The sequence below is a fragment of the Marmota marmota genome, unplaced genomic scaffold (genome assembly GCF_001458135.2).
Source record: "Marmota marmota marmota unplaced genomic scaffold, marMar, whole genome shotgun sequence".
Classification (NCBI taxonomy): Eukaryota; Metazoa; Chordata; class Mammalia; order Rodentia; family Sciuridae; genus Marmota; species Marmota marmota.
The window spans coordinates 35126678-35151276 of NW_025999982.1; the positions used below are offsets into that span (position 1 = coordinate 35126678).

At 38.9% G+C, this 24599-nt stretch overlaps 2 protein-coding genes across 12 annotated transcripts in view; both read left to right on the forward strand.

Moving 5' to 3' along the window:
- The window catches only part of Cd109 (CD109 molecule), a 169280-nt gene that overhangs the window by 47435 nt on the left and 97246 nt on the right, over window positions 1-24599 (forward strand). For 10 of the 11 annotated variants that reach the window (XM_048805689.1, XM_048805690.1, XM_048805691.1 and 7 more), the window contains 2 exons: window positions 13790-13818; window positions 19305-19535. In XM_048805689.1, coding sequence (XP_048661646.1) covers window positions 13790-13818; window positions 19305-19535 — 260 coding nt within the window. The remainder of the gene's footprint in view (window positions 1-13789; window positions 13819-19304; window positions 19536-24599) is intronic. The other variant, XM_048805697.1, reaches the window with a different exon arrangement.
- On the forward strand, window positions 8227-10999 carry LOC107144043 (homeobox protein TGIF1-like). Its single transcript, XM_048805708.1, has one exon. The coding sequence runs from the start codon at window positions 9752-9754 to the stop codon at window positions 10568-10570; it is 819 nt and encodes a 272-aa protein (XP_048661665.1). The 5' UTR covers window positions 8227-9751; the 3' UTR covers window positions 10571-10999.

The following is a 24599-nucleotide window of genomic DNA, read 5'->3' on the forward strand; positions in this document are numbered from 1 at the left end:
TATTTTCCCGAGTTAACCAGGTTAGTAAATAGTGAAGCCTGAAGTTAGTTTGAGGTCTAGAGACCAGAAGGTTTTCTATTACCTGGAGAAGAGTGAAAGATTTTTGGTTTGCTTTATTTTGGGATATTGATGGAATGCTATATAGTCATCTTTCTCTAAAATCATTCTCACATTTGCTTACAGTTTAGACTGGGAACTAATGAAATCTGATTTGGATCTGAAAAACTTCAAGGTAAAATACCAGCTCTCCTTTTAGTTTATCAAGAGCTTTATAGAGTTTTGGAGCGGAAGAGATCTCAAAGATAAGCCAACTTAAACATCTTATTTATGGAGGAGGAGACGGAGGAGAGGTATGGTGTTTGAGGACTTAGTCAAAGTTAAATCACTTATTGGTGGCAAAGCTGGAAACATATTGTAGGTCTCCAAAATTTCAGTCCACTGCTATTTCCATTATCCTTCAAGAAACTTTCCTAATATATGGAGAACTCTGGGTAAGGCCTATAATATATTTGCAAATGTTAATTATTCTGATGTGGAAGAAAATAAAGCTTGGAGTTTGAAAATGATTACTTGCATATTTGTGCAAGTGTCTTGTTTCACTTCAAGGTAGGGCTGCTTTTATGGACTACTGCTTCTGCATAAGGGGTGGAGACTAGGTTGGGAGCATCATAGATCTTTAAAACATTAAATTCTATAGCCATGTTTCTCAAAGTATGAATTGTACTTTCTAAAGATGCAGATTAATGGCCACTCTCAAGAAATGGGTAAGGTATAGAAATGTAAGTTTTAGGTTCAGCCATCACAACAGGTGATTCTTAGCCATAATAAAATGAGACCAACTATCTTTAGTGTCTCATAAATTGTACTTGACCAAATACTGGAAATCCTGGGAGTGAGTGGCATGCCCTTGCAAGCCTGAAATGACTCATGGCAGCTGAGAGGGCCCCTCCTGGACTTCTGTGTTTGCCCTTGGAGCAGCCCCCAATCCACTGGTGTCAATTTTCAGCAACAGAGAAATGTGCCATGGGGCTTGATTGTGAATTAATGATTGGGTAAAGTTGAAAGTAAACACATTAATTCTTTAAAACTTAAGTTAAACATGTGCTGCTCTTTTTCTAACACTCAATGAGTCACTGTCTTTGTGACTCACTGAAGAGTTGTGGTGGAAATAGAAATCAGATCCTGTAAAACTTTGGGCTGGGTTACTGTTGATCCCTTATGTTCAGTTAAGATGGCTTTATAATACTTTATAATACATGCCCTTCATTAATTTATTATTTATGGATTATTTCTTGTGTGTGAAGCATGAATGAATGGATTGTGGGACAAAAGGAAGGATTTCACTGGAGATTCCGGAAGAATAATATACAATATTTAAATAGCACAGTGAGGCTTATCAATTGGTACTAAGTTATAGTTGCATGTAAGGCATTCTGGTGTGCTATTGCATTGTAGGGTGACTATAGATAACAATAATATACTGCATGTCAAAAAGCTAGAAGAAAGGATTTTGAAAATTTTTGCCATAAGGAAATGATAAATGTTTGAGGGGATATGTTTAACTTGATTTAAAAATTACATTATGTATACATCACATGGTTCTCCATGAATAGGAACACTTTTAATGTTTTTGTATATCAGTTAAAGTAACTTAAAAAAAGATTTCTGACTTGAGGGATTGGATAAATGCTAGTAACATACACATAAAATGCAGAAGACTGGAGAAATTTTCATTTTTTGTTTGTATAAAAAATTCAGTGTGGTTTGCAAATAGTGCTTCTTGTGTCTGACTCTGTGCATGGTAGTTACCGTTTACTTCCAGATGGATAAAGATGCCCATTCATACATGTCCCATGGTTATTCACAGACTAGAGAAGGGAAGGGTGTGCCAGAGGAAAGAGCTGATGGCTGGGAGTTGTGTCATGGAGGTGGTAGGGGTTTCTATGTGTTTTCTGAAGAGACATTTCGTTCTGCTCTGGGTGTGAGTTTGATGATGCATTCAGGTGGAGATGCTCAGCTGACAGTTTTGAAATTGTAGTGGGGGAGAGAATTTAAGGCATTGTTTCCATAGAGACAGACAATATTTGGAACACATGAATGGAAGAGAAAGACTGAGGGCAGAAGCTTTGGAGGAGGAAAATAAGCCAATAGCTGTCAGAGAAGAGTAGATTGAAGGGGGTGAGGTGTCTCAGAATCTAAGGGAGGAGAAAATTCTGAGAAGGAAGCTTTGACAGCACCAAGGAGTCCCTAAAACCAGAGAGAGACGAAAAGGTAAGGGCAGAGGAAAGGACATCTGTGACCTATACACGAATGGCTCTAAGTTGCATGTTGGGAGCAAAGACAAGTTTTTAGGAATGAACAGAAGGTAAGAAAATAAATCAGAAAGTGGTTTCTTTCTAGAAGTTTGGAGGTTGAAAGGACAGAGGCAGATAGTCTTTTAAAAAGAATACTAGCGAGATAAATGTGACCAAAGGTGGGGATGGATAATTCATGGGTCAGGAGAGGTGGAATCAGGATCAGGATCAGGGGCACAGGGGATTGGATTATCTTTAAAGTTGTACTTTTCATTTGATGAGAGAAAGAAATAGAGAATATGTAAGGAAAGAAACATTTTGACATATAATTAAAATGAAAAAATAAAATTGAAATGCAGTTTTAGGAAAACTTTGCTACAGTTATCTACCTGTCTCTGAATTATACAGATCCTGCCCGTACAGAAATTCCTCTCTGTAGGAAGTAGGGATAAATGAAGTGGCACACCAGAAAAAGAAACAAAGAATTGGAAAAATTCTCTGGTAGTGCCCTAAACTGCTGGACTGTGAGAAATTGGAATGCAATTTGGACTTGTGTTAGTGTCTAGAGGGCAGCGTGGGGAGACTAAAAAGGAAAGGGTTGTTTGTGCTGACGGTGTGCCTCACCTGAAGAGTGAAAGGATGGGTAGAGTTATTTTATTACTGTTATGTTGTCAGTGTATGGAGTGGCATTATAACTATTTCTTGGTCTGCGCTAAGCTGACCATCATACCAAAGGTATAGTAACAAAATTTGAGGAGGAGGATTTTAGTGGATCCTGGCCTTGATTTATCTCTTTTACTCTTTACTTCCCTCAGGAAAAGTCTGAATTGACTTGTTATCCCTTGCCAGGCTCATGGTGAAGTTGGTCAAAGAAGATTTAGTGGGGGGAATAGCAGTATGTAGCTCTGTGGGACTTTACTTCTGAAGAAATGATTCATGAATTAAAATCTAAAAACCAGAGTGGTAAAGAGGTTGGAAATAAATGGGGATTTTTTTTTTTTTTAAGACCACCCGGAAGCTTCCATTTGGTGGGGCAATGTAAGGAATTTACATTTATGAGGATGTAACTGGCAGAAATGATTTTGTATTAAAAACCTAAATTTTGCTAAAATATGTATGATGTCTCCTCAGGCACATAAAGATAGGCCATTTATTACTTTAGCATTTTAAACATTATTACACACCAAATTGTACATGGCACGATGCTAGGTGACATAATTTGTGACCACACATAATTCTTGTCTCTGTGCTCTTCCCAGGGAAGCAGAGTAGGCGTCATTTCATGTGCCAACTGTAGTTGATGGTAAAGGCTGGTTGGTGTGCTGTGTGGACAGTTTCAAAGTCAAGTTGGGTTTACTGGATTGAAAGTTAGATGAATTCACTGTGTGTGCTAGTGGGAGGGGAGAGTATGGAGTGAATGTTGCAGATGATTCTGTTGGGTTGGAGAGGCATGGTTATCTATGTGGCTGAGTTTGAGTTAATAATATGGGCAAGAGAAAAGATAAAAGATGGGATTTATTCAAATACTTATGTGAGAGTGTAATAAAACTATGGAGGGAAGATGGGAATATGTTTGGACTACTTTGGAAGGAATAGCTCCCTCCTTTGGAGGGAGCACAATAGTATGTTTGGAAGGCACATGTGTCAGAATGAAAGTTCTAGAACTACACTGAAAATTAATCCTTACATCACCTGATAATCATAGTGCCTACCTCACAGATTTGTTGTGCTTTAAATTTGATAATGCTTTAAAGCTGAACCATCCAATATGGTAGACACTAGTTAGGTGGTTTTTAAGTACTTGAACTGTGGCTTATATGAATTGAGATGAGCTATGAATATAAAACAAATTGGGTTTTGAATACTCGGTAACAAAATTTTAACAATACTCACAATTTTTTGTATCGATTATGTTTGATGATAATATTTCAGACATATTGGGTTAAATACAATATGTAATTAAAATTAATTCGACTCATTTCCTTTTTCATTTTTTAGTGCATTGCTTAGAATGTTTATTACAGTGCCTGGCATGTAGTAAACAGTGAATGTCAGTTAGTTGGCATTTCTTAGTATTGGATATTAATACTAATGCTTCCCTTTGGAGGGAGCACAAGCTTGTGGCACGAGTCCATGGCTCTCTGTTCATGGCTGATGTTAGGCCTTCAATCTTATTCCTTGAGAAAGGAGGTGGTGTCTCTAAAAAGTGCACCATACCACATCGGGTAACAACCTTTTTCTGTAAAGGGTAAATACTGTAGGTTGTGCTGCAATAAAGACCTCTTGGTCTTTATTGCAGCTACTTAGTGCTGCCTTTTAGCTTGAAAGCAGCTATAGACTCTTCATGAACAAGTGAGTGTGGCTGTGTACCAACAGAACTTTACTTATGGATGCTGAAATTGGGAGTGTGTATAATTTTCAATTATCATGAAATATCATTCTTCTTTTGATTTTTCCCCATCTGTTTAAAAATGAAAAAACCAGGTCTAGTTCATGGACTATATAAAAAAATAGTTGTGGGCCATATTTACTCTGTAGGATATAGCTTGCCAACCTTGCCATTTAGCAGCCAAGACATTTGCCTCTTAGTTTTTCATTTGTAACTAACCTAACATTTAATTTATACTGTGTATTTTGTTTATGTTTAGTGGTTTTTTTTGTTTGATCTGATTTCACTGAACTGTCTAAATGGAATAAAACATTATGTATGAAACTCTTATTTATTGAGGTATTTGTAAGCAAGGGGAGGCAGGCGAGAACAATCAAAGAAACAAACACCAAAAGGAGGATCTAAGAGACCATAGGAGATTTTGTTCTGTTTTGATGACTTGTAATTTCTATATAAATTCAATTCACTGGATGATTATTTAACCTCTAAGTGACAATAAACTATAAAGTAGAAACATTGTATTTTAAGATTTGTCTTCCACAGATTTGAGGTGGAAATCCTTCCTTCTCATTCTATCCATTTGTAGATCAAAGAATATGCTGTCTAGTGAGATAAAATTTAATATGTTGATAAAGGGGTCAAAAATTTCAACTAAGAAAAAGTTTGTTACTGCTTATGACTAAAAAGCAAGAGGAACCAATGAGAATTAAGAGGTAAACACTAAGTGAGACTATATATAGTGGAAAATCCATTTTTTTTTTGGTAGAGTATTTCTGGACCTAGATGGATTTCCAATTACACACTCTGCCTTCAATGATTCTTCAGGACAGATGTCAGAAGAGGCAACATATGGTATTATAGAGTGTGTTTAAAAAGTTAAGGGAAGGTTAGTTTTTGTGTATGCTTATTATACAACTTAAAAATAGCTTTGACTCTATTTGTAAATCAAATGGCCGGTTCTCAGGCTGTGCCAAGCGTGAAGTCTTAAAACAAGGTCTCTTTTGAGTTGCTTAGGTGACGTGGGGAAGGAGAAACCATCTGAGAGGGTTTTCAGATTGACTATCTCTGGTCATACACAAAAATAGTCAGTTTTACAGAGTTATCCAGAATAACACTAAGAAGAACTGTAAGTAAATTGTATCTTTGGTTAGTGATTTCAAAGACTTCCCTGCCCCCTTTTAAGAGATGGTGACTAGTTCCCATGTCTCAGTGGAGCCTTGCCAAAAGGGAAAAAATATTCACAACAGTTTGCAAGTACTATTCATTTAATTCTCAACCTAGCAACAGCAGAGAAAGAGATTATTATTCCTCACCTAACACTGCCCCAACCCCCAGTACTCCTAGTTTTTATGTTTTGGTGGCATAAATTATTGCTAAAATGTTAGGACTTTCAGATATTAATTCGGACTCAATAAACACCTAGGAAATTCCAAGCTGTGTTTGTAAATTTAAAGGGAAGACAGAAAGTTAAAAAAAATTATTATTTAAAGTTGACCTTTAAATAAGAATACAGGAAACCAGTAACTATTCCATCAGTCCGATTTCTCTTTGCATTGTCTGAGCTACTCCTGGGATCCAGCAAGAATGAGAGGTGGGTGAGACACTCTAGTTTTTGGATGGAGCTTCTCTCTCTCTCTCTCTTTTTTTAATTGATTTTATTTTTTAAATACATGACAACGGAATGCATTACAATTCTTATTACACGTCTAGAGCACAATTTTTCATATCTCTGTTTGTATGTAAAGTATGTTCACACCAATTCATGTCTTCATACATGTACTTTGGATGATGATGTCCATCACATTCCACAATCATTGCTAATCCCCTGCCCCCTCTCTTCCCCTCCCACCCGTCTCTGCCCTATCTCAAGTTCATCTGTTCCTTCCATGCTCCCCCTCCCTACCCCACTATGAGTCAGTCACCTTATATCAGAGAAAACATTCGACATTTTTATTTTTGGGATTGGCTAACTTCACTTAGCATTATCTTCTCCGACTTGGATGGAGCTTCTCTTTCTGGCCATGTACCTTTCTTGGTTTTGTGAACAGATGTGGTCACATGTCTGCATGGGACCTAAGCATGTAGTCAGTCAACTTCTCTCTAATGAGCAAACCCTTCCAAGGTTTGACTAAACTAAAAACCACATTAAAAAAAAAAAGTTATAGGAAATGGGATTTCTTGCCCTTCAAATCTGGCGAACTTGTTTTGATTTGCTAAAATGCTTGCCCTCCACTTGATCAACCTACGAGATTTATTTGAATGGATTGTAGATTCCCATCCCTTTCCCACTTTCTCCTTGCTTGATGTCACTCGGACAAAAATAAATTCCCGCCCCCCCCCATCCCTCCTTATCTTTGCAAATTTGCTGGCAGTTGGAGGCAGACTGTCGGTCAGACCAGGGGAGAAAGGAAGCATATTGTTTCCTCCAATCACTAAGCTGACAAAATAGTCAACCCCTGATGATTTATCCCACAATAATGAAAAATAAGTACCTCTCAGTAATGGAGGGCACTGTTTTATTGGTGGAGCTCATTACAGTTTAATTTTTTCTGTTTTATTCTAATGTGGGACACTAGTAGACGTTGTGCTGGACTATTCAGATCCCCTGCAGGCATGAAGGACTTCTTCCTGCAAGCTGCTGAGGATCCTGCTGTCTACTGCTCTCAGAGCGGTGCCCTTTTCCCACCTTTTGGAAAGGGCAGCATAGGCTCCTGAATCCACAGATTCTGATGACTGATTAACATAGAGTTGAGGAGAGAAAGGAGTTCAAGATGACTGAGATTCTTAACCTCTGTGATCGAGGAAGTGAGGGCTGGCAGCATTCACATGGGCTATGCAGGCTGTGGAATTTTGATAGTAGATGAAGGTATGTACAAGAGTGTAACTGCTTCTTGTACTGAGAGTCAGGGCAGAGCAGTGATAGCTCAGACCCAGGAGCCTGGCTGCCTTGTCAGAGCCCTGGCCCCATCACTCTAGTCTGTGTGATCCCAAGTGAGTTTCTTCACATTTCTGTGGCTCAAGGCTCTCATTTGTAAAATAGAATTGTTGTGAGGATTAAACCAGTTCATGTAGGCAGTGCTTTTAGAACTCTATAAATAATATTATTATTTTGTTCACAAAATTAAAAAATTGTATTCTTTCAGCTCTGCTTCTAAGTAAAGATTTAAGTATTATATCCTTTAGGCTAGGGGTGTCTAATAGAAATATTATAACTACGTAAGTCTTGCTGAAAGCTCGGGCCTTGTTCCTAATGCCAATTCAATAATGAGGACACGGTTTTGAGAAAAAGGAAAATGATTTATTGCTTTGCTAGCATAGGAGAAACATGGGACTCTGTCTCAGAGGCTGTGATTCTATCCATCAGGGTAACAAGGAGGGCTTTAAAAGAGGCCATTCAAAAGCTACATTTCATGTGGTCTCTGTTGGAGTTGTAATTGTTAATTTAGGAAGTAGTCATTTCTGAGATCTTCTGGTACCATCCCCAAAGTCTGGATTACTTCCTTCCTATGGTGAGTGTGTACTCAAGGACAGATAAATCCGCCTAAAATGGGAAAGAAAAGTACTCCCATGTCCCCTGAGATTAGGGAAGGGAGAGATTAGGGAGGAACAGGGAAGGAGGAAGAGAAGGAAATGCCAGTGGCTGAGCAGCAAGGGCTACATTAAAAGCACAAAGTGGACACTGTTACATAAATAATTGAAAATTTTCTAGTAGCTCTATTTAAAACGGTAAAAAGAAACAAGTAAAATTAATTTTATTAATATACTTGAACCCAATAATTTGCAAATAACAGTTCAACATGGATGAAATTATTGATAAGGCATTTTATACTCTTGTTCTAAGTCTTAAAAATATGGGGTGTATTTTATAAGTGCTGTGTATTTCAATGGCTCAATAGCCACATGGGGCCAGAGGGTACCACATAGGATCTCCCAGCTTTAGAGGTTGCTAATTAATCTTGTTTCACAAGTGTTCCAGTTACCTATCTTCATGAAATAAGCCACCCCCAAATTTATTAGTTTAAAACAACAGTGGTTTATTATTTCTTATAATTCATTTTTTTACTTTTCATCTTTTATTCTGTCACCATTTGATGATTATTATTATTATTATTATTATTATTATTATTTGAATCAAATGGGGTATATTCTTACACAGCTTATTTGTACTTACTAGATTGATGATTATTGCCCGATCAAATATTTCTGTGATAGTTGTGAAATTTTCTAATTCCAGGATTCTGTCTGTATTTGTTAGATGAGATTTTATGATAAGTAAGAACTTCTGTTCTCCCTCGTTTAACCATTTATTTAATTATATAGCAGCATGTTCATTGAACTTTGAATCTTGTTACCAATTTTTATGTCCATTGTCAGGTTGTTTGGCCATAATATTTTTATTGAGAAAACATTCTCTCCAAAATGTAATGAGGTGCCTATTAAGAATTTTATTTTTCCTGCTATATTGAAATGTTCAATTGTTTCACCTCAAATCTTTCACAGGGCATGTCTTTTTGCTTGCAGAGCACCATGCTTCTCTCATGGAAGGGCCTTGTGTATGCTGGGCAAGCACTCTACCACTCAGCCATACACTTAACCTAACAAATATTTTGTAAGACAGAATTTGTTAAGTAAATTGGCTGTATTTTTTTCCAAGGATTTACCAAGTTTAGTTGCTACAGCACCCTAGGGTTTTCTAATTTGATTTCAATTCATTGTGGAATATATTTATTCTATTAAAAATAAAACCTTAATGGACTCTGACAGCCCCTAGGTGCGCCGTGCAGGAGCCGGGAACAAAGGAGCGGAGTGGGGAGGGGAGCGAGTTGGGTGAGGGAGAGCCCCCGCTGCCAGAAGATCCCGGCAGGAGAAAGCCCAAGTGTCACTTGAATTCCACCCAAGGAGCAGGCGCCTGGGATCCAAGCGCCTTGTTTAGCAATAACGGCTGGAGCACGTCCTATAAGTTGCTGGAGAGTCTGCAGTGAAGGAGGACGACGGCTTGCCCGCTGTGTCCCGGCTCCTGGCCCCTCGAGACCCCAGCATTGCCTTCCGCTGGGAGGGGAGTTACAGAATGAAGAGCAAGAAAGGTGTTGTTGCAGCATCTGGCAGTGAGACGGAGGATGAGGACAGCATGGACATACCCCTGGACCTTTCCTCTTCAGCTGGCTCAGGCAAGAGACGGAGAAGGGGTAACCTACCCAAGGAGTCTGTTCAGATTCTGCGGGATTGGCTGTATGAGCACCGGTACAATGCCTATCCCTCAGAGCAAGAAAAAGCATTACTGTCCCAGCAAACTCACCTGTCCACACTACAGGTCTGTAACTGGTTCATCAACGCCCGACGCAGGCTCCTCCCTGACATGCTGAGAAAGGATGGCAAAGATCCAAATCAGTTCACAATTTCCCGCCGTGGGGCCAAGGTTTCTGAAGCTGGCTCTATGGAGGCTGCAATAGGTATCAAAAACTTCATGCCAGCTCTAGAGGAGAGCCCGTTTCATTCCTGCACAGCTGGACCAAACCCAACCCTAGGGAGGCCCCTGTCTCCCAAGCCATCGTCCCCGGGATCAATTTTGCCTCGTCCATCAGTGATCTGCCATACCACTGTGACTGCATTGAAAGATGTGCCTTTCCCTCTCTGCCAGTCGGTTGGTATGGGACAAACCACAGATATACAGCAAATGGCAGCCAGCAACTTTACAGACACCTCTCTCATGTATCTGGAGGACACATGTAAGTCTGGACCGAGTACAAATACTCAGAGCGGTCTTTTCAACACTCCTCCCCCTACTCCACCGGACCTCAACCAGGATTTTAGTGGATTTCAGCTTCTAGTGGATGTTGCACTCAAACGGGCTGCAGAGATGGAGCTTCAGGCAAAACTTACAGCTTAACACCCCCCTTTCAAGCAAAACAGTTCTCAAAAATGTCATGATTGCCAAGGGGGGTGGTGATGGCAAGAGATGAATTGCGTTATTTTATATATTTTTTTATTAATATTTGCACATGGGATTGCTAAAATGAAGCTTCCTGTTACTGAGATGTCTTCAATGGAATACAGTCATTCCAAGAACTATAAACTCAAAGCTACTGTAGAAACAAAGGGTTTTCTTTTTTAAATGTTTCTTGGTAGATTATTCATAATGTGAGATGGCTCCCAATATCATGTGATTTTTTTTCCCACCCCTTCCCCTTTTTTTTGTTGGTGTTTTTTTCAGACTGTGCAATACTTTGAGAACCTATTGCATCTTTTCATTCCCATGTGGAACAGGATGCCCACATACTGTCTAATTAATAAAATTTTCATTTTTTTTTCAAACAAGAAAAAAAAAAATAAAACCTTAATGAACAGAGCCCCTAACCCCATTGAGATATTCTCAAAGCACAACTGAGTATATATACAAAGGATATGAAATCAGCATGTCAAAGACATCTGCACTCCCTTGTTCATGGGAACATTTCTTGTAGTGATTATTACATTGAATCAACCTGTCATCTGTAGGTAACGGGATAAAGGAAATGCGGTATATATTTACAATGGAATACAGTTCAGCCTTAGAAAGGGAGATTTTGTCATTTGTGACAACATGAATAAATCTGAGGGTATTATATTAAATGAAATAAGCCAGGCACAGAAAAACAAATACTACATGATCTCATTATATGTGGAATCTAAAATATTGAACTTAGAGAATCAGAGAGTAAAATGATGTTTATAAGAGGCTGGGCTGGGAGCTTGGGGAGATGTTGGTCAAAGAATACAAAATTTCCATTTGACAGGAGGAGTAAGTTCAGGAGATCTATTGTACATCATGGTTATGGTGATTAATGACAGTATTTTATATACATGAAACCTGCTAATAAAGTAGATTTTAAGTTTTCTTACTACAAACAAATGAGAAATGTGTGAGGTAATGCATATATTAATTAGCTTTTTAGCCATTGCACAAATTATATGTATCAAAACATCCGTACACCATAAATATATGCAATTTTTACCTATCAAAAAGAATACAAATATTTCAAATATGCAGATTAAACCTATCACACAATAACATTTTACTAACAACAACAACAACAAAAAATCCAGGACAAATGCTAAATCAGGATGTGGATAACAGGGTCACTTGGGATACTGGTATAAGGGCTCACCCTGTGCAGAGAGCCAGCCTCACCTCTGCTGCCCTCTCCTGGCCAGTGGCTTGACCCAACCAGGTCTTTGCTTCTGTAGACCTCTGCTGCTCTGGATTTGCTGCTCCTCTGCCTGGAGCATGCTTCCTGTCCTTCCCCACCTTGCTGATTTCTCCTATCTTAGAATGGTAGATGCTGGCATCTTTTTCTCTAGGTGTTCTCCCTCCATTCCTTCTAAATGCTCCCCACTCACCCCCTCTCTATCTGTTCATTGTGGAATATATTTATATTTTTCACTTTCCTAAAACATGTTTTGTCCAGCGTTCTCCACCAACTGTCAATGGTGACAGTTAGATAAACTGATTTATGCTGGGTGACAAATGATGGTGATGACTTTCTTGTCTGCTCCTGAAAATGTGTTTGTGTTTCCTTGAGTTCCACGGAGGCTGTGGTCTTTTGTGGTGGTGTGCGACCATCTGTACAAGATTATTTATAAGAGTTAAGGTAGAAAATGTACTTTCATTTTTAAAGTTGAGAAAAACTAGGAAATTAAGGTTTTCTAATATTTGATAGTTTGAGAAAACACATGTACATAACTTTATTAATGTAGTTTGACATGGGCAATGTGTATTAAATATTTTTATTTATGGAGTGCTTCATTATAAAAGTTTGAAGAACATTGTTGTAGAGGCATGCTGACATTCCCAGTGGAAAACTCTTCAAGCTTTCTAACATACATCAGCTGTTGCCTATGCATCAGGATCTGTTCTGTGCACTTTGCAGGCATCAATTACCACCTCACTACCACCTTGTGAGGTTGGTGTGATTACCAACATCCTCATTTTATGGATGAAAACACTGGGCTGGAGAACCAGGTAACTTGTTCAAAGATAGGGCTGGCTTATGGCAGATTCATGATAGAACCTGTGAGATCCGACTTCAGAAGCCATTTTTAAACTTCTGCTCTGTACTGTGCCACATTTTAGTGCCTCTCTGATCCCACATGATAAACCCATGTGGCTTCCAGGAGGAGAGGGATCATATCTGTCTTGTTAATTTTGGTATCTTTAAGATATAGTTTTTAAATTAATCAAGGAAAGGAGGTCCTATTATCACCTCTGATTGGGAACCTCAGATAAATACTTTTTAATTTCTAACTTGAAACCATTTTTACCTCAAAATAAATGGATATGATGAGAAATTGGTATGAATTAAAGTAGCAGTCCTATGTTTAGAAACTCTATGCAAAAACATCTGTACCACCTAATACTCGTGAGTCAGTGGTGAGTTTCAGCTCCTCCTTGACATGACTAATGTCTTCCTTTTCTTTATCACGAGAATATGAGAACATAAAAAATAAACATTGCTGGGGCTAGGGCTGTAGCGGTAGAGCACTCATCTGGCATGTCTGAGGCACTGGGTTTGATCCTCAGCACCACATTAAAAAAAAAAAAGGTATTGTGTCCACCTACAACTAAAAAAATATTAAAAAAACCCACATTGCTGGGAGTGTAGATCAGTGGTAGAGTGCGTGTTTAGCATGCATTAGACTGTGTTTAATTCCCTGCACCACATATAACAAGCAAGAAACAAAGCAAAAAGTCCCTCAACAGCAAAATACCCTCTTCTTGAACTCCCAAACCGCAGGTTCCCCTATATGCTCTATGAAGTGTCCCTCAGAAGCATATTAACTTAGGACAGCGATGAGAGCCTAGCAGCAATGAGAACAAATAATAATGGCAAGAGAATCAGATCTTCTGTTTTGGGGGCTCATTCACTGATGTCTTTTTAATTGAGATCCTTAAATCTTTGGCACAAGGATATATGATAATTTCTAGTATATTCTGGGCATTAATAAAATTGTTTTGGTTTGACCAAATGCATTTATAATCCCATCTACATCTAAGAGTTTTATGAATTTTGTGTTATAATAGTACATTCAGATTATGACAAATCTCCTTTCTTTCCTGTTCTTCTTTTAGGTTCTTTCAGGACACTTACTCTTCCAGCAGTAAGTATTCATTTGCAACTTTTGGTTTCAGAAACACATTGCCTCAGTGAGCTGAATAAATTAACATTTAATTGGCTTTTGTGTTTATATACATTTCTTGGAAGTTTGTCGTGAGTCAAGATTAGCCTTTTGATTGTTTAAGAATACTGTTATTTTAATGCTATTGGTTGTTAGGTTCTTCAAACTCTTAGCAGGGATTTTCCTTTTGTGAAATAGAGAAGTTCACTGTATTTTGTTCCCTGATGCCTTAATGAGCCTTACAGTCTGGAATGTGTAATAAATACTCTTCTCTTTAGTTTTTTTTTGGTCTTTGAAGAGGGCAGTGCCATGGGAGCCATTTTGGAATCTGAGGCAAAAGAAGTCAGTAATACTGGTCCTGTCTTTGTTAAACTTTTAACTTTGGGGGTCATAATATTTTCTTTATATTAATTTTGATATTTTAAAATATTACATTACATATTATTTTCTTGGTTATTGAGTTATTTGGTGCCCCTCAAATTTTGCCTCTGAGGTAAGTGCCTGACTCACCTCACTCTATTCCTGGCCCTAGAAAAGGGATAAAGATAGTCTGTAGCTCATAGGGATGCCTTGGAGTGAAATAAGATGTGAAAGCATTGTAAAATTTACTACAGAAATGGAAAGGGTTATTATTTTGTTGAGAGAGCCATCAGACCTTATTATTATATGTTGTTTATGAACTCATCCTGTTTCCCATGGCTTTGATTTTGAAGTCTGTGTTTTAATAACTGTGCTTTGTTCCGGATTTTCAGGCGGTTAATGTACAGTGGACTAGACCTCATCATTCAATAAGAGTCACAATTTGATGTTTTTCTGAGACTAGATGACTAATGACTTTGGCCCTAACATATTATATACTTGTGTAGGATCAGTATTATCTCATTAGCTGATTCACTTATTACTTCTTGATGGCTATTTGTTTAGCACATTCGGAAACCACATTCATTTTGGGGGATTCCTGGAGAATACTGTGTCCCAAACAGTATTTATAAAAATTACTTAATATGTCTTATCAACTAAGTTTCTAACATATTTGTGTTTGTACTTTTCTTACTGAGAAATATGCAGTTGCTTGCTGGGCACTGTGGCATGTACCTGTAATCCTAACTACTCAGGAGGCTGAGGCAGGAGGATTTCAAGTTCCAGGCCAGCCTGGGCAATTTAACAAGATGCTGTCATGAAGAAAAAGAGAAATAAACAAGCAAACAAAGAACAACAACAAAACCAATGAACAAAGGAAATGCTTAACTAGCTTGTGCGAGAACTCCTGGGTTCAATTAACAGCACCATAACACACACACACACACACACACACACACACACACACTTCTGCTAACAATAGAAAGTAGAGGGAGGGTGAGGAAAAGGCATGAACAGGCAGAAGTGGGATGCCCCACCCCACCATAATCTTTGTGACAATTAATCATTAGCTGGCATTAATAGAACCTAAAACAGTAGATTCTGTGTGCACAACTGCTGAAATGGGAGGCTGGTGGTGAAATGAAAATAAATCCTGTGTATCATAATTGCTCTGTAGCAGAAGGAGAGAGGGATTTAAGTTCAGGAATCATAGTTTGATGCCCAGTAAACTATTTGGTTTCCTCAAGAGTTTGCATTTTCACAGGCTGGAAGTGTAGAAAAGCAGGAAACAGGAGGAAGCAGGGCAAGTAGTACCATGTGGTTTAAACCGTGCTTGTCTGGAATGTCCCTAGCTAGAAATTTGACTACTAGAGTTATTTTTTAAATCTTAAGTTTATGAAATACTAACTACAAACCCTATGTTTTAAATATTATATATGCCATTTCCACGCTATGTAGCTATAGCAACTATTTATTAAAAGTTTTACTAGAGATTATATTTAGGAGTATTTCCCTTTTTAGTAGAACAGATTTTTAAAGACTTAGTCATAAAATGTCTGGGCAACTTTGATAATACTGGCAAAAATAGAAGAGTCTATATTTTCATGGGTGTTCAGTTAAAGGGGACCCAACTTTTAAAATGTACTTGCAGTCTGATGTTTGTAAATGTAATATTTTAAATTATTTTTTTAAAGGTCTTTATGATTTTTTACTGCAAAACATGTGTATTTTAAGAGTGAACTAAAATAAATGTGTCTTATCTGATTTAGTCATTGTTACTTTTTTGATACAAATAGCCCTCAGTAAGAAGAAAGTAAAAACCATAATTGATGCTTAATATAAAGATTATTTTGTGTTTAAAATATGGCAGAAAGATTTCTCTTATTCTCATGCTAAATGAATCCAACTTAAAATGAGGGAGTGGTTTTATTAGAAGTGTTTTAAAAATTTACTTTAAATAAAGTGATTAAAAACTATCATCTTAAATTTATCAGTTTTTTTTTGGGGGGGGTGCCTGGGATTGAACTCAGGGGCACTCAACCACTGAGTCACATCCCCAGCCCTATTTTATATTTTATTTAGAGACAGCATCTCATGGAGTTGCTTAGTGCCTTACAGTTGCTGAAGCTGGCTTTGAATTCTCGATCCTCCTGCCTCAGCCTCCTAAGCCCCTGGGACTATAGGAGTGTACCACCACACCCAACCTTAAATTTATCAATTTCACCTAAAAAATTTATCTTCTAATTCTTTAGTAACTGGCATGTGTAAATAAAGATAAACATTATTGTGTCATTTCAGATTTCCTTAGTGCAATGAATCTGTCAGTGGAGGTGAAAGAGCTCAGATTAGAATGAATTGTGCTTATTTACTGTCCACCAAGGATCTTTTGAGCTTGCTTTTCTTATGTACCCTGGGCAGAAAGTTATCATTGACTCAGACAGATTGCATTTATGGATGCACAGAATAGGCTTAGCATAATTGAGAATCAACAACTCAACCCAGAGGCTGATACTTTGTCAATAAGAGCCTCTTGATACTGTCAACTCCTACACTTTGTCTGGCTGCCATACAGTTTCCAACTTTGGAAACCTCTCTCTACCTTCCTCCAGCTCTGTTCCCTCAGGTCAAGGAACAGGAGTCCCAAATATCCATGGGAAAACTCTGATTTCCTTATAAGAGATATGGACGTCTTTTATCAGGGGACTGCATTATTACCCATTCTGGAAATCCTTTTTTAGTAAATGGCCCCAAGAAGGCAGAAGGCAATTGACCAGCACAGATGCATGAGCATCTGTGCCCCAGGGTGTCCAGTCTGCTGTGGAAAGCAGGTTACAACCCATCCCAGGTCTGGCAGAAAGAGAGTCTGTCTATTCATGTGCCAAGGCCCATGTCATAATTCTGACTTTCTAGCACTGGGATTAGCACTTAGTCTTTGAGGCTGCCAAATTACCTAAGTTTTATGTATGGTCAAGTGGGGTTTATAATGGGCAAAAACTGAAAAAGTGAACTAGTTATGATAGCCAAAAGGAGCAAAAAGATGGGCAGTAACATCTCCCTTGGAGTCAGCGTCAGCTCCCTGAAGGAGGAGGGAGAAGGGAGCACAGGAAAATGTTTTGGGGGCACATTTGTGTTAATTCTAATTCTCTGACTCTTTGCTTCCTTGTGGTTAAGAAGCCTCTGTACTTCTGCATCATTAATTTAACATTAATATTTAATCTACTATCTGTTCTGGGGCTCTGTACCAGTAAAATAATCAAACTATATCCAAATTATAAAGAGCAATGCCATCAAATATCTTTTGTTTTTTTGTACTGGGGACTGAACACAGAGGTGATTTACTACTGAGTTGCATCCCTAGTCTTTTATTTTATTTTGAGAAAGGGTCTCTCTGAGTTGCTAAGGGTCTTGCGAAGTTGCTGAGGCTTGCAACTGAAATTGAACTTGCAATCCTCCTCCATCAGCCTCCTGTGCCACTGGGCTTACAGGTTTGCATGGCATGCCTGGCTCAAGTATCTCATTTTTGCATAAGAAATATTTATAAATCTGTGCCAGTTAAAAGCATATTATACGCTGGTTCTGGACATGTATATTTTCTTGCTTATAGTATTAAGGAATCTGATTAAAATAATCAGAGGACTGAAATATCACTTCAGAAAATAGAGTATAAAAATGCAAGACTAGACTCTCAATTCCTCAAAGGCACGGGCCTTTGGTTCAAGTTGTATTCCAATGCCTAGGAAACCTGGTACATAGGAGATGCTCAATAAATATTTATTTATTGAAAAAAAGCAAAAATTAGTACCAGAGGTAACTTGAAAGCAGCATTATTATTATTTTTTTTTGAGAGAGAGAGAGAGAGAATTTTTTTTGTAGATGGACACAACACAATGCCTTTATTTTTATGTGGTGCTGAGAATTGAACCCGGGTCCCGCCCGTGCTAGGCGAGCGCTCTACCGCTGAGCCACAATCCCAGCCCCTATTTGTTTTTTTTTTTTTTGGTAACATTTTATTATGAAATTTTCAAATGTACAAAAAACCTTAAAGAATTTCATAGTGAACTCTGGAGAATAAGTCTCACATTTTTTTTTGCCTGTATTGTGGATTGAATCCAGGGCTCTTCTCATGCTAGATAGGCTCTATATCACTAAGCTACATCCTGAGCCCTAGGCTCCACCTTTTGAAGGGAGAAAGGTTAGAGACTTTTGAACGTATTTTAAAATTACTACATGAAGTTTTCTTTTCCTTTTTTTTTTGGTACTGGATATTTGAACCAAGAGGTGCTCTACCACTGAGCTACATCCTCTCCCTCTTTATTTTTTGAGATGGGATCTCACTAGGTTGCCTAAGCTGTCTTCGAACTTGTGATCCTCTTGTATTAGCTTCCTGAGTGGCTGGAATTACAGGTGTGTACCATCACCCTCAGCAATTAAGGTTCTTTTTAGAGTAGTATAGCTCATGTTGGGTTTGTGTCTGGGCTAGCGACCTGAAGAAACCTCTTTAGCTCCTCTAAGCCCTAGCTTCCTTGTTTGTGGAATGGTTTTAGTCTAAGCATCTACTAAAGGATTGAAGTAGAATGATATAGTTAATTGTTTAGTATGGTTTCTCATCTGTTAATGGTAGAAGGTAGGGTTTCTGTTATTAATAATAGTAATGCAATTAGCAGCACCATCATCCTTACTGAGACTGACACATGATGAACAAGATGCAGGAAGACAATGCAAATGTACCTTTCATGGGTGGACTGTCTCGAATAGGGCAAGCACAGAAAGGATGTGGGGGATGTTGAGGGATTCTGACCCCTAATAACTGTCGGGGAGAATAATTTGCAAGTGGAGTTGGAAGCAATAAATTGTCTCTTGCTGAGAGGGAGCGAGCTGTGGGGTGTGTGTCCTCTCTTCCTGAAACCCTTTGATATAATCAGAGAGCAAACTATCAGATGTTAAAAAAGGAAAACAAATTGTTTGGTGCCCAGGAAGGGCAAATTGTTCAACATTGCAGTTACTTCTGATAATACTGTGTATTTAAATTTTCTATTCTAGATTATAATGAAGACATTTTTGAGGTAAAAAATGAGACCTTGATATACCTTATCTCTTCTCCCCCACAGCTACCTCTGAACAGTGCGGAGGAGATTTATGAGCTACGTGTAACTGGACATGCCCAGAATGAGATTTTATTCTCTGATAGTACACACTTATCATTTGAGACCAAGAGAATATCTGTTTTTATTCAAACAGACAAGATGCTCTATAAGCCAAAGCAAGAAGTGAAGTTTCGGGTTGTTACACTCTACTCGGATTTCAAGCCTTATAAAACCTCTTTGAACATTCTAATTAAGGTAAGTGGCAAACACAAGTAAAGCAAGGAGTTCAAACCGCCTTACCAAAGCTCTCTTGAAGTTCTGTTCATGTTCAGCAATGATTTAGGATTTGGTACATGACTGTTTTGTGGTGCTGCGGATGGAACCCAGGGCCTTGTGCATGCTAAGCAAACCTCTACCAGAGAGCTACATCCCCAGCCAGTTCTGCTCATGTGACTGACACTGTAATATCTTAGAATTTCACCTAAGATAAGCTTTGTTCTCAAGATGGGAATCCTCTGTCTAGGAAGGGAGGTGGTAGAGGCCTGGGTTCAGAGCTCAGGCTTCAAGGTCAGCCTGTTTCGGTTCGAGTCCTGGCTTCTTCATTGATTTTTTTTTTCATCTGTCATACATTTAATGGACTTCTGTATTCTAGGTACTGACACAGGGCAGTGAAGAGAACAGATTAAGTCCCTGCTCACATCAGGTCAAGTTTATTCTTTTTTAAGTATTTTTTTTTTTTTTTAGTTCTGTATGGACTCATTGCCTTTATTTGTTTTTATGAGGTGCTAGGATTGAACCCAGTGCCTCACACTTTCAAGGCAAGTGCTCTACCATTGAGCCACAACTCCAGCCCCAAGTCAAGTTTATTCTTGGTATTGTATCAAGTTTATGGGTAGTGAAGAAACAGATAGTGAATAGCATATATAAATATATACATATATATGGTATTTACATATATGTATTATATACATACATATATGTATGTGTACATGTATATATAATTTATACATACACTTATATGCTATTTATATGTAATATAAATACATATATATATATATGTGTGTGTGTGTTTGGGAGAGAGGAGAGCAAATTAGTTTGTGTTTGCTATTTTCCATAAAGTCGTCAGTGGAGACAATTTGAGCAGAGAAAATAAAAGGAAAGGAAAATAAAAAACATGAGCCTATACAAAGGAAATAAAAGAATGAGCACATACAAACTGAGGGAACAATATGTGCAAAGGCCCTGAGGTGGGAGCTTATTTGGCACATTGAAAGAACTGGTGATGCACTGGGGCCCAGGGAGTGAGGGGACGAGTATTAGGAGATGAGATCAGACACAATTAGTGGGTTGGAAGCTGGGCCCATGTGGGGTGTTTTTGGCCATCATATGGACTTTATATTTTACACTGAGTGAAATGAGAATTCACTGGAGAATTCAAGGAGAGGCATGACACGATCTGACTTAACATCTTAAAAGCTCACCATCAACTGTAAAAGAATAGATGTTAGTGTGTGACCTTGAGAAAATTAACTTCTCTGAGCCTCAGTTTCCCTGTCTATAAAATGTGTAGTAATAATACTTCACGATGCTTTTGGGAGGATTAAATGAGATAATTTGAGTGAACCATTTAGAACCGTGGCTGGGGCCTAGTACATGATCACCAGTGATTAGCTGTTACTATTATAATAAGAACCTTTTTTTTTTTAATTTTTATGGTGCTGAAGATGGAACCCAGGCTTTGTACATGCAAGGCAAGCACCCTACCAACTGTGCTATATCCCCAGCCCAAAACCCTTTTTGAGAGAATTTATTTGGTATCTGCTGCTTGAGCACTCTGATATCAGGGGGTAGCATGGCTGCAGATTGGGTATTTCCCCTTTGAGAGTGAAACTGAGGTCCAGCTGGGCTTGGTTTTCTACATTTAAGTGGAGGAACATGCTATACGTTTGACCATCATGTGAAAAGCTTATTCCAGTTGGCCTGGGAAGCTGCTGATTTTAAAATCATGGGTTTTGGGAGTCCCTCAGTCCTGTGACATCGGTCACTCTAAATGTTTTAATAAATAACAGGGTGGAAGATAAACCCAGGCTTTTTATTTTTTTTAATTTTTATTTATTAATTTATTTTTGAGAGAGAGAGAGAGAGAGAGAGAGAGAGAGAGAGAGAGAGAGAGAGAGAGAGAATTTTAATATTTATTTTTTAGTTTTCGGCGGACACAACATCTTTGTTTGTATGTGGTGCTGAGGATCGAACCCGGGCTGCACGCATGCCAGGCGAGCGCGCTACCGCTTGAGCCACATCCCCAGCCTGGCTTTTTATTTTTTAAACATTTATTTTTTAGTTGTAGTTGAACAAAATACCTTTATTTATTTATTTATTTATTTTTATGTGGTGCTGAAGATTGAACTCAGGGCCTCGCATGTGCTAGGTGAGTGCTCTACCGCTGAGCTACAACCCCAGCCACAAACCCAGGCTTTTTAGTTTGGTATTTTTAGTTTTTTCTTTTTATAAATTAAAACCACCACCACCACCACCAACCAAAAGGGCAAGTACATAAATAAAATTCAAGCCAAGATATGTCTATAGCAAAAATCATGTCGGTTGTCATGGTGCCCAATGCATATTTCTTGAATTGAAATATGAAATCTTTTGAGTCTTCAGTTCTGTGAATTTCTGCCTTTGCTAGCTAGGTATGGAGATGTCCATAAAGCATGTTGATACTGTGAATAGCGTTTCTAAGTTCATGGGGCTCTGAGCAGGGTTGAACTGACTCCGTTCATACCATCTGTCATTATTCACGTACCCTGAGGACTTGCTATTGATGTAAAATGATGGTTCAGAGGTGAGTGCTAAACAGCTCTCTGGCTGTTTTCAGCTGTTTCCTTCCATCTACCTCAGGCAGAAAAAAAAAAAAAAAAAAAGACAGCACCAGAGAAATAGCTTGTTCTAGGCTTTAAATCAGAACTACCACTGCTGATTCTGGACAGCTGTCCTCTTTTTCCTTTTGTCCTTCCTTCCTTTCCATTTTATTTTTATATTTTGTGGTACTGGGGAATGAACTTGGGGCCTCACATGTGCTCAGCTATCACCGTGCCTTTGAACTACACCCCCAGAACTGGCCTCTGCATTTTTTGTGGTTCTGCCTCTCCACTCTAGACTCTGTCTTTGAAACTTTAGATCTGTAGATTCTTTGGACTCTTCTGTTCAATTTTGGACCAGTCCCCTCACATTTGGCTTTCCTAGCGAGACCTTCCTCTGTTAGCTCTGTGTTAGCTCTAGGATGTGTCCTCCTCAAAAGCTTGTGCATTAGGTAATGTGGCAATGATCAAAGGTGCAATGGTTAAATTATGACTTCATCCGTGGATTTGATGGATTAGTAATTTAAATGGACTACAAGGAGGTAACCGTAGCATGGTGGGAGGAAGTAGGTCACTGGGGAAGTGCCCTTAGGGATTACATCTTGTCCCTGGCACCCCACTTTCTCTCTCTGCTTTCTGGCTGTCATGAGCTGAGCAGCTTTTCTTTGGATGTCCTTCTGCCATGATGCTCTGCCTCATGTCAGGCACAGAGATATGGGGTTGGCTCACCATGGACTGAACCTCTGAAACTATGAGCCCAGATAAACTTTTCTTCCTCTAAATTGTTCTTGTTAGGTATTTTTGGTCACAGTGACAAAAAGCTGACTAACATACTCTAGTTCTAAGGGATCCTACTGGCCTGGCTAGTGTGTGACCCTTTTGCCCAGGGGACAGGAATTTAGGCTGAAATGCAGTGTTTGGGGTCAGTTCATGAGGGTGGCTATATCCTCTCTGTACCTGGAGAGTGAGGTTGGCTAAGGAGTCAGATCTAGCTATCTCCCTCTTGTAACTTGTAGAGGCCAGGTTGGGCATTGATATGAATGCCCACACTGTTGTATTCCTTCTGCTGAAAGCAGTCACTTGGGACAGGACCTTGTGATATTTTCTGTATTTTTTTCTTTTTTTTTTTAGTGTAGAATAATTGGTTTCTGGGCAGAAATTCCAAGAAAAAAGTTGCAATTTGTGAGTCTGAGCCCCTGACAAGGTCGGTTATTATACTCCTAGCAATACCACCTGTAGGCTGATGTGCAGAAGCACTCCTGCAAGTCAGCAAGCTGACTTTTTGGGAATTATTTTACCCAGCCAAGAATGGCTGTAAGACCTAACTAAGATAGGGACCATCACTGCCTATTCAGGGACCTTCAGTGTTTTTTTGTGGGGATTGCTGGTGTTATTCATTTTGCCTGCCCCAGTCATTGGCCTCAGGAAAGAAAGGGGCTTCAGAGGCTTTTTGGCAATGAGTAACATGCCTTAACTTGAACATCCTCTGTCAGTTTGGCCTAATGTTATAGACATAAGGGTCTCTGCCACTGTGAAGGCTGGCTTCTACCCTGAACTTTTTTGTTACTCCTGGTATAGGTGAACAATCTTGTGTGGGAACAGGTATATTTGGCTAGGGGTATATCCTCTGACTGTGCCCTGACACTCTGCAGAAGCTATCGCAACTTCAAAACCATAGCTCTGGTCAGGTGGGCCATCAAATCCTGAGTGATTTGACTTCTCTGATTTTATATGCCAAACAGACACAAGCCTTGCATATAATCCTGCATTCCAGAAGCAGTCCTTGTAGACACATTCTCCAGTCACGGAATTTACTGCTTGAGACAGTCTGGTGCAGGCAGCAGGTACAGTGCTGTGCTGAGGCATCTGATGGAGATCCAAAGCCATCCAGAGGTGACTCGAAGAGTCACCATTCCAGTGTTTCTGGCACACAGCTGTTGTGGCTATACGGGGGCCACTGTTCAACTCTAAGTGGCCTCCTGTGTGGGTACAGCAGGAGCTGACCATGTACAAATGCTGGACTCTGCTGTGATGGTGCCATGCATGGCCTGTTCAAATCCCGCTGTGCTCGGTAATCATTTCTGGTGGTTCTATATCGCCTATGTCTTCCTTACTGGTGAGGGTTAGATGTAAGTCCAAGATGGGCTTGGGAAACCAGAGGGATTATCTCATGCACCCCACAACCGAGATCTTCCAGGTACAAAGTCACCAAGATGTCAGTTCATGATGTCCTCTGTTTACAGGGACATGACACCTTCACCACAATAAGACATTGGCAGAATATGGGTGTTCCCTCCCTCTACCCTTTAAGTAATGTTGAGAATTATTGTTCATTTTTAAAGTCTTTGTCAGTCTACAAAAAGAAAAATAGTACTTTATTGTTTTCATTTTCATTCCCTTAATTACTAGACAGCACATATTTATTAGCTATTTATATTTCTTCCTGGGCCTTTAAAGTGCA